Raw genomic sequence first — 10,971 nt, 5'->3', positions numbered from 1 at the left:
TAGACATCTTGTGTACAGCGAAAGTGCTACCGAGTCTGCGCAAGAGCGTGGGTACGGCAACGAGTGAAGAGGCTACGGAAGCCTGCTAGTCCTCAAGTGAGTGTTCGTGCGACTCCAGCTGTCGGGTGAGTTTCCCGGTGCTGGTGGAATGCTTGACCGGATGAGACCGGTTTGCGGTGTAAGAAGGCTTCAGGGAATGGTCAGTGGAATCTGAGGCTGGGGGTTAGCCACTGAGGGCTTCTGTGGTCTGTATTGGAGCATCCTCAGCGTCGAGTGGAAGTCGGTGTCTGGGGAACCAGGAAGAGCGAGCAAGCGATGCGGAGTTGGGGGCCGTTATGGCTATCAGTGGTGGGAGGGGCCAGGGAAGGAGGTACTTCATTGTTTCAGATGTCAGGGATTTGGGTGCTATGCTAAGTATCCAACCGTATTTCCCAACATTTCATACTGAAACCTTTGAAGTACACTGAAGGAATAGCAACATGGTGGTCATCTGTGTACCCATCACCTAGATTCAGCAATTACTAAAATCGTGTCATAAATACCTGGTACATGTGTATGGGTATGTGTGTGTAATTTCTTCTTCTCTTCTCGTCCTCCTCCTCCCCCTCCCCCTCCTCCTCCTCCTCCCCCTCCTCCTCCTCCTCCTCCTTTTCTTCTTTCTTCTTTCTTCTTTCTTCTTCTCTTTCTTCCTCTTCCTCTTCTTCTTCTTGTTGCTGTTGTTATTATTATCATTACTATTATTATTAGAGAAAGAGTCTTGCTCTGTCACCCAGGCTTGAGTGCAGAGGGGTGATCATAGCTCACTGCAGCATCAACTTCCTGGGCTCAAGTGATCCTCCTGCCTTGGCCTCCTGGGTAACTGGGAATAGAGGCATGTTCAACCACGCCTGGCTAACGTAGTTTATTTCTTGATGAATCCTTTGAAATAACATTTTAGTCCTGATTCTTTATACCGATTCTGCTATTTACTGTCTGCATGACTTCGGGCAAGGTATTGAAATACTATAAGTTTTACTGTTAGGAAAAAATGATGGTATCTCCTTGGCAAATTTCTTTTGAAGATTATTGGAATGGTGTGCCTGAAATGCTAGCAAAGTGCCTGGTTTATAGTAGATAATTGAGAAATGGTCTTTTATTATTATTCAAATATATATCTTTCTGTGGGAATTTTAATTCTCTAACTTTTCCTTTTCTGCTTTCATATAGTTCGTTTTCCTATATGAATTTATCTTTGAGTACATATTTGAAAACTTCTGAGGATTTTAAATAAAGATCTCCTTACAACAATTATTTATTACAAAAATTGTTACATGCTTGTAAATAAAAAACCAGGCAGTAATAGTAAAAGCATCTACGATTTACCACCTATAGCAAATTTATCTTTTGTGCTATGTTATTAAATTGAACTGCAGAGTATGAATATTTCATTTTTTTAAATATATAAAGCAGATCAGGTTAAATGCATAAACTTTTAAATTAAATTTTAAATTAAATTCTATTTAATTTAATATAAATTTATATATAATATATTTATGTTTATACATATATAAAATTTATATAATAAATATAATTTAAGGTTTTTTTACCCTCTTATACCAGGAAGAATGACTATTTAAAAAATTTTTTTATTATACTTTAAGTTCTAGGGTACATGTGCACAATGAATAATTTAGTTTCTAATTAAACATTTAAATGCATATTTAACCATTGGCTCTTTTTGCTTAATAAAGGTAATGTTTGATAATATGCAAATGACAAAGTCTTTCATTTCTGTCCCATCTTTGCATCAATCGTGTATTTGCCTAATCATTCCCACCCCGCTGAAAATTTCCATCTAGAATTGTGTATGTGATTTCCACATAAGTACATATTTTTAGAAATATGTTTAGAAATATGTACTTATATGTGGATACCTAAAGAACTCAATATTTAGATTTTTAAGTTTTATAAATGGTATTATAATATTTGTATTTGTTCTTAGTTGCTATGTAGAAATTACTACAAATTTAGCAGTGTAAAACAATGCTCATGTTTTAGCTCATAGCTCTGTAGGTCAGGCATCTGAATGCGTTTGGCTGAATGTTCTGCATAGGATCTTAAGGCCAAAATCAAACCAAGGTGTCGTCTGGGCTGGGCTTTTATCTGAAGACTGGGGAAGAAGTTGGCTCCAAGCTCAGTCAGGTGGTTGGCATAAATCAGTTCCTTTGCACTTCTGTAATAAATGCAACTTAGTCATAGTACAATATTTTTCTATCTATTTTGGTATACGATTTGCTAATATTTTATTATTTATTTATTTATTTTAGGTTTGGCTTTTATGAATAAAACCTCAATGAATGTTCATCTGAAAATGCTCATGTGAAAACAACAACCAAACCAATAATTCCATTAAAACGTGAGCAAAGGACATGAATAGACGTTTTTCAGAAGAAGACATAGAAATGGCCAACAGGTACATTTAAAAAGCCGAACATCACAAATCGTCAGAGAAATGCAAATGAAAACCACAATGAGATATTATCTTACCGCCGTCAGAATATCTATTTGAAAAAAAGTGTAAAATATAAGTACTTTGAATCAAGGAATTAATTTATTTAAGCGGTAAGATTTTATGATGATTTCACACTGTTTTTACCACCTTAAGATTTAATGAAGTGTCTGACAATAAAGGCAAAAAAACCTTATTATACTAGTCAGGTATTCCAGAAATACTACATGCAGAGATTTTTGAAGAGTAGATATTAAATTACTTGGCTTCATTTTTGTTTCACTGCAAATTTCCACATGATGAGTAATCATCAGAAACAAAGGTTTTCATTATTGTTTTCAAGAACTAGATATTTTTTTCTTCCATTTATTGCCATGACATCAATATGAGAAAAACTTTTTAAAACCACTAATGTGTAAAGTATGTGTCACTTTAAAATTGGATGATCCAAACATTACTTAAGATATTGATTTCAAGGCCAGGCACGGTGGCTGACACCTATAATCCCAGCACTTTGGGAGGCCAAGGCAGGTGGATCACCTGAGGTTAGTAGTTCAAGACCAGCCTGACCAACATGATGAAACCCCGTCTCTACTAAAAATACAAAAATTAGCTGAGTGTGGTGGTGGGCACTTGTAGTTTGAGCTACTCAGGAAGCTGAGACAGGAGAGCTGCTTGACCCCAGGAGGCGGAGGTTGCAGTGAGCCGAGATCGTGCCATTGCACTCCAGCTTGGGGAACAGAGCAAGACTCCATCTCAAAAAAAAAAAAAAAAAAAGATACCGATTTCAGTTACGTCTGGTCATGTCAATGAAAACACAGCTTTTCTGAAATATTGGTTAAAATTAAAAAATGAATTAATATTTTAACTTCAGTTCATAAAAATCACTTTATTTTTCAAGCACAATTTTTGTATTGAACAGATGTATTTAAAAGTAAACTAGTAAGTGTTCCTTTTTCCCCTGTCTTTTGCAAGTATTTCTTGTAAGACTGATGTTACTTCTTTCTTAAATATTTAGTAGAATTCACAGGTGAGACAATGCAGGCCTGAAGTTTTTTTTTGTTGTTTGTTTTTTTGTTTTTTTAATGGGTATTGATTAGAAATTCAACTTCTTTACTAGGTATTGGACTATTTAGATTTTCTAATTCTTTTTATGGCAGTTTCATATGTGTGCTTTTCAAGGAGTTTGTCCATTTCATCTAAATTGTCAAATATAATGGTATAAAGTGATTTGTAATATCATTTTAATGTGTTTAGTCTTTGTAATAATGTTCCTTTTTTCATTCCTAAAATTAGTCATTTGCATTTTCTCTTTTTTCTTGATTAGTATTGCTAGAAACTTATCCATTTTATTGATCTCTTAACATAATTTTAATATTTCCTCATCTGTTGACCTCTATTTCATTTATTTCCACTTTTAAAGATTATTTTCTTATATTCTCTTTAGATTTAATTTGATCTTTTTCTAGCTTCTTGAGGTGTAAATTTAGATCATTGAGTTCACACATTTATTCTCTAATAAAAACACTTAAGGTAAAAATTTCCCCATAAGGGAGGTTGAGGTTGGATGATTGATTGAGGCCAGGAGTTCAAGAGCAGCCTGGACAACATAGCAAGACCCCACCGCTACAAAAAATTTAAAAATTAGCCAGATGTGGTGGTGAGTGCCTATAATCTCAGCCATTCAGGAGGCTGAGGCAGGAGGATTGCTTGAGCCCAAAAGGTTGAGGCTGCAGTGAGCTGTGATTCTGCCACTTCAGTGCGGCTTGAATGATAGAGCAAAACCCTGTGTAAAAAAAAAATCCTATGCACACTACCTTTAGCTTTAAATCACAAAATTTGAAATCAACTCTTCTTATCATTCAGTTTAAAATATTTTCTAATCTTCGTTAAGATTTATTTGGCCCATGGGTTATTTATTATATGTTGTTTAGTTTCTAAAGATTTGGGCATTTGCTAGTTATGTTATTATTACTGGTTTTTAATTTGATAAATTATGGTCATGGAATATACTTAGTATAATTTAAAGCCTTAGATTTTTATTGAAACTTATTTTATAACCCAGCACTTGAAAAGAATTAGATTGGATATTATGTGAAATATCCTACTCTTAGGTGTAAGAAATAGTTTATAAATGTCAGTTAGGTTACTTGATTGTGATGTTTAAATCTCTCTATCTTGAGGCCAGGAGTTTGCCTAGCAACCTTGTCTCTACGAAAAAATAAATAAATAAAAGGAGTGTGGCTGCACATGCCTCAGCTACTCCAGAGACTGAGGTGGAGGATCACTTGAGCCCGAGATTTTAAGGCTGCAGTGAGCTGTGATCGTGCCACTGCACTCCAGCCTGGGTGACAGAGCAAGACCCTGACCCTACCCCAGTACTATTTTTGCTAGCTACATAAGTGACTAGAAAAAAAAATTTATTGTGTGTTTTCAAAAAGCTGGAGGAGAGGATTTTGAATCTTCACACCCAAAGGAATGATAAATGTTTTAGGTGATGGATATACTAATTACCCTATGACTATTATACACATTGTATACATGTATCAGCATATCACTCTGTATCCCTTAAATATGTACAATTATGATGTGAACTAAAACTAAAAGAAAAAAGTATATCGTACCCCAACTCTTAGTCTAAGCCATCAGACCTGACCACTTCCCAAAATTTCAGCCTCATAAAATCAGTCAACTTCTTGGAATTTCTGTGGACACAAGCAGTAGGCATGACAAACTAAACATTCTGAAAACAGTATCCCCAATTCTCCTATTCCCTGACCTGCCCCTTCCTCAGTTTTCTTTCTTTTAGGAATCAGAGGCATTGTCCTCTCAATAGATTAAGTGCCAAGTCTAAAATTTATTATTGATTTTTCTCTCATTTGGTAAGCAAAATCCAAGTGCTGCTGATTTTATGCACCCCAAGAATCACCTACAGGCTCATGCCATCTCTTGTCTGGATGCCTGAACTGGCTTTTGCGAACAGATCTCTCTCTCCATGAACAGAAGCAAAAAATGACTCTTTAAAACACAATCAACATAACTACTTCCAGCAGTGATGACATGTAAGAGAGACCAGATTTATGCTCCTACCTTAAACAACTAAAAATCTAGGGAAAATGCGAAAGAGTGGTTTTCTGACACTGGACAACAAGTAGTGTAGCATTGTAATCTCCAAAAAAAGGGGAAACAAATAAGATGATCCCCATGATTGCCCTGCTTACTGACTTAAGAGAGTTTCCAGGCCGCAGTGCAGGAGGGGAAACACAGGTAGAGCCCAGTAGACCCTTTGAAATGAGTTTGAAATAAGAAGATGAAGTTGAGAGTTGGGAAGAACAAGACAGATAGATTTCAAAGATTAGTACTAAATAAGAGAGTATTGCAGACAGAATATGATTAAGACATCAATTCTTCCTCAAGCAAATCCATAGATTCAATGTGATTCAAGTTAAAAAAACATTAACAACCAAATTCTAAAAATTTATATGGAAAGGCAAAGAAACTAAAATAGCCAAACTACTTTTGAAAAGGAACAACATTGAAGTACTCATGCTACTTAATGTCAAGACTTGCTCTTAAGCTACAATTATCAAGACAGTGTGATATTGGCTAAACGGTAGACAGATAGACCAGTGGAACACAATAGAGTCCAGAAATAGATCCACACACAATATTGACTTTTGACATACGTAAAAAATTCAATGAAAAAAGAATATTGTTTCCAACAAATGGTACTGGCGTAATTGGAGATTAAAAAATATTAACAAAGGGAACCGCCATCTTCCAGTAATTTGCCAAAATGACGAACACAAAGGGAAAGAGGAGAGGCACCCAATATATGTTCTCTAAGCCTTTTAGAAAACATGGAGTTGTTCCTTTGGCCACGTATATGCGAATCTATAAGAAAGGTGATATCGTAGACATCAAGGGAATGGGTACCGTTCAAAAAGGAATGCCCCACAAGTGTTACCATGGCAAAACTGGGAGAGTCTACAACATTACCCAGCATGCTGTTGGCATTGTTGTAAACAAACAAGTTAAGGGCAAGATTCTTGCCAAGAGAATTAATGTACGTATTGAGCACATTAAGCACTCTAAGAGCCGAGATAGCTTCCTGAAACTCGTGAAGGAAAATGATCAGAAAAAGAAAGAAGCCAAAGAGAAAGGTACCTGGGTTCAACTGAAGCGCCAGCCTGCTCCACCCAGAGAAGCACACTTTGTGAGAACCAATGGGAAGGAGCCTGAGCTGCTGGAACCTATTCCCTATGAATTCATGGCATAATAGGTGTTAAAAAAAAAAAAAAAGACCTCTGGGCTGAAAAAACAAACAAACAAACAAACAAATATTAACAAAAAAGAAACTCAACCTAAGCCTCACATTGTTTGCAAAAGATAAAGATGGATTATAGATTTAAATGTTAAATGCAGAACTACTACATTTTTAGGAGAAAACATTAAAAAATGTCCAGGACCAAGAGCTAAGCAAAGAACTCTTTGACATGACACCCAAAGCACAATCTGTGAAAAAGGAATAAGTTGGACTTCATAAAAATGAAAAAATTTTACTTTGAAAGTTATGGTTGATTACTCAGGCATGGTGGTTTGCACCTCCAGTCCCAGCTACTTGGGAGGCTGAGGCAGGAGGATCACTTGAGCCGGAGGGGTCAGAGGCTGCAGTGAGCTGAGATTGCACCACTGCACTCCAGCCTGGGAAACAGAGTAAGACCTTGTCTCAAAAAAATAAAAAATAAAAATGAAAAGGAAAGTTATGGTTAAGCTTTATACTCAATAAAAATTTAAAAAGAAATAGAGCAGATCATCACATTGCTCTGCATCTTTTAATGGCTACGAGGCATCTAACTCAGGCTTAACAAACTCTGCTGTATATGGCTCAGACCTCATTTTCTGGATACCCACTCTCTTTCTCACTGAAAAATGACAGATGAATGTGGAGGCTGTTGCAATAGATGAAGAAAAAGAGAGGCATCGAAGGCTCTCAGACCAGCGAAGAATGAGAGAAGGGAGGTGATTTTGTGATTGACAGAAAGCTACAACGAGTGCTATGAAAAGAACTAAAATATTTGCTGAACTAGACTGGAGAGCGTCTGAGAGGCTACGTTATCTTAGGGACTCAGAAAAAAAAATATTCTGAGGAGGTTATGTTTAAACAGAGATTGGAATTACATGAACTGGTCACATGAAAGTTCAAGAGGAAGAATATTCCAAGCAGGAGAGCAGTTAGTACAAAGATTCTGAGACAAGAATGAATTTGGTATGTTTGAGAAATAAAGATATTACTAGTGTAATTACTAACAACATAATCGATGAAAGAAAAACTGTTGAGGAAGAACATCAGAAGGACAGGCAAAAGCCAGATAATATGAGGCTTTGGGAGTCAGATAGCAGATTCAGATGTTTTTATTATTAGCACGATGGGAAGCTGTTGGAGGGTGTTAATCAAGAGATGGGCATGCTCATATTTATATTAGAAGAAAAAACTTTGGCTGCTGGGTGAATAACTGACTGCTATAGAGCAAGAGTGAATTCAGAAAGATTAGGAGACTATTGTAGTGGTCCGAATGGTGATGGTTTGAAGTCAGGTGGTGGTGGACAGGAAAGAAACACACAGATTTCGTCCATGTTTTTGACATAGAGTCAATGGGATATGGTGATGGATTAGATTAAAAGAATCAATAGGCCGGGTGCAGTGGCTCATGCCCGTAATCCCTGCACTTTGGGAGGCCAAGGCAGGCAGATCACTTGAGATCAGGAGTTTGAGACCAGCCTGGCCAATATGGTGAAACCCCATCTCTACTAAAAATACAAATATTAGCCAGGTGGGGTGGCATGCACCTGTAACCCCAGCTATTTGGGAGACTGAGGCAGGATAATTGCTTGAACCTGGGAGGTGTAGGTTGCAGTGAGCCAAGATCATGCCACTGCACTCCAGCCTGGACAACAGAGCGAGACTCTGTCTCATAAAAAATAAACAAAATAAAAAGAACCAATAATTACTTGTATTTGGAACTTAAGACATTTGGTAGAGTGTGATGACTTTTCCTAAATTTGGAAGAAATGTAGAAGATTTGGCAAGCAACTGTTTTAGGGGAAATCAAATTGATAGTTTTACTTTGATGATGCCCCATAGGTTTTCAAGTGGTAATGCAGAGGAAGGAGGTAGATACCACTCTGGAATCCTGAAGAGAAGTTGTGGATTATGATGGATGTTTAGGGGGAGTCATTTATGTACAGATGGGATTTCAAGTTATGGGAACACATTACCTAGGATGACTGCATTGAAGCAAGTAGATGAGGGGGTCTAGAATTGAGCCCTCGGGTACACCAACATTTAAAAGTCAGAAAAGAGCCAGTCAAGGAGATTGAGAAAGATAAGTCATGGAGGTAGGAAGAAAACCAAACAAGTGGGATGTTGCCAAGAGAATTATATATTTTAAAATAAAAGGGAGTCATATATGCTTAGGGGCCTAAGATTCCCATCATTATCAGATAAGCATATATGACTTAGATTTACCCCGTTGAATTCATAGTCAGGCACCAAATGTCTGAACCTGCAGTGCAATAACATGGCAATGGATGTCACTGTTGTCCTTGATAAGAGTAGTCCCACTGTAGTAATCAGGACATGAACCCATTTAGAATGAGTTCTGGAGAAAATGTGAAATTAGGAAGTAGAGAAAGGAACTGGAAGTGACCCTTGAGTTTGCTGTCAAGGAGAGCAGAGAAATTGGTTGTAAAGTTCAGGAGGATGTGTGTGGTACAAGAGGTTTTTACATTTTCAGTTAGTAAATGAGAGAACAGATGTATATGCTGATGGCAAAAACACAAAAAGAAAATTTCTTAATAAAGAAGACCGAGAGAGAAAGACTATTTCCATTTCTACCACTCAATTTCTACTAATTTCTATTAGTTAATGCTTCATCTTTCCTCTGTGTTTTTTTGTTTGTTTGTTTTTAAACACTAGAAACATATGCTGTGTCAGTCAGGTTTCCACCAGATAAATAGGACTGAAAATGAATCAGAGACCTAAATGTAAAAGACAAAATTATAAAACTAGAAGATAACAGGAGAAAATCTAGATGACCTTGGGTTTGGCACCCTGTTGTTTTGACTTTACCGATTGTTACTAAAAATATCTGGGGGTGAGCTCCATTTGCACTGGCCTTGTAGGCAGCTGTTTCCCTTTTGAAGGTGTCCCACTTGACCTCTGAGTGGCTGGTGGGGACAAGGAGTGATAACAGCAAGGAATGTAGCAACCAAGGAGGCACTAGCCTCAGCAGCACTTGCTTTTGCAAATTGCCAAGGGGACTCAGGTGCAGTTGCCATATCACAGGTTAGGCTTAGGTGACTTGATCCTTTCATCCTGGCTCTCCTTTATGAACACACTGAAGCCCAGCATTTTATCATCTTTTCTGGTTTCACTGTGAGGGAATTGCTGCTACCCAGGAGCCTGGTATCCTATGGCTCTCTCATCAGTGAGATGTGTAGGAGATCGGTCAGGATGGTGGGAAAAATTGTAAGATAAATTATAGGAAAAGGACACAAGCCTTCTCGGAAGGCCTGGGGTTTGCATAGCTTCAGAAGAGGATTTGGCTGAAGTCAGCTGAATTTTCGCAGAATGGATAACAAGGAAGTGTAAAGGAATTGATCTAGATAAGTTTGTTTACTTAGGCCTTGGAACCTGGTCTTTAGTCATCTATGCACAGGACTGCTCTCTTTTGGGGGGCAGGGTGACAATGTTAATTACCCACAAGATGTGTTGACTTGAGGCCTTTGTCATTAAATCTGTACTGAATAAATGCCCGCAGTGCCAGCTTGTCAGGGCCGTGACTGCTGACTCTTTACAGCTCCCTCCTCAGTGTCTGTGAGCTTCCTGGTCCCCTAGCCTGCTTTTTCACTGGATATCAGCATCAGAATGCATTTGTTCATCCATCGTTCAGCCAGCTTCTGCAGGTCGGATCCGGCAGAGATGAACGTAGAGTTTCACCATACTGGCCAGCTCACTCTGACTGGAGACCAGGACTTTGCAACTTATACCCAGTACAGGCCAGACCACTACCAAGACCCCATGTAACAAGAACAGCATATACAGCTCAAGGGACAACATGCCCTGAAGTAGTGGCCCGTCAGCAGGGGCCGGATTGGAGAAAGAGTGACTGCTGTTCATAGTGAAACATCCTCATTACAATGAAACCTGCCTTCCAGGAGCTGCAGGGGAGCCTGAAGGCTCAGAGAGCCGTCTATATTCACCAGAGTTTCTGGAGCATCCCCAAGGCAACACCTGACAACAGCAGTACTAAGTTGCACAAAGCAGCAAAATCTGAAACCAGCAAGCAGTAGTGCCATCCCAGACTGACCAGGCCTGATACAGGAAGTTAGTGAGCCATCCACATGAACACACATTGGGAAGTATTTCTGTGTGGTAATTGTCCCATAATTTAAAAAAAAAAAAAATCTGAGTTTCCTGA

At 38.1% G+C, this 10,971-nt stretch overlaps 1 protein-coding gene and 1 long non-coding RNA gene across 2 annotated transcripts in view; both read left to right on the top strand.

Annotated features, from left to right (window-relative positions):
• Positions 1-10,971, top strand: part of LOC123570274 (uncharacterized) — a 36,930-nt gene continuing 25,959 nt past the window's right edge. The window contains exons 1-2 of the long non-coding RNA XR_006694346.3: positions 1-125; positions 2,307-2,452. This is a non-coding gene — a long non-coding RNA (uncharacterized lncRNA). The remainder of the gene's footprint in view (positions 126-2,306; positions 2,453-10,971) is intronic.
• LOC107128236 (large ribosomal subunit protein eL21-like) lies at positions 6,255-6,846 on the top strand. The gene has a single exon (XM_045379660.2). It carries the CDS (start codon positions 6,285-6,287, stop codon positions 6,765-6,767), a length of 483 nt encoding a protein of 160 aa, XP_045235595.2. The 5' UTR covers positions 6,255-6,284; the 3' UTR covers positions 6,768-6,846.

This window comes from Macaca fascicularis, chromosome 19 (assembly GCF_037993035.2).
Source record: "Macaca fascicularis isolate 582-1 chromosome 19, T2T-MFA8v1.1".
Classification (NCBI taxonomy): Eukaryota; Metazoa; Chordata; class Mammalia; order Primates; family Cercopithecidae; genus Macaca; species Macaca fascicularis.
The sequence above is the reverse complement of the archived record's forward strand: the minus strand, read 5'-3'. Positions and strand labels throughout refer to the sequence as shown.

What these genes read in the sequence shown, in the direction of transcription:
- LOC107128236 (XM_045379660.2), top strand. Translation starts at nt 6,285, where the DNA reads ATGACGAACACAAAGGGAAAGAGGAGAGGCACCCAATATATGTTCTCT.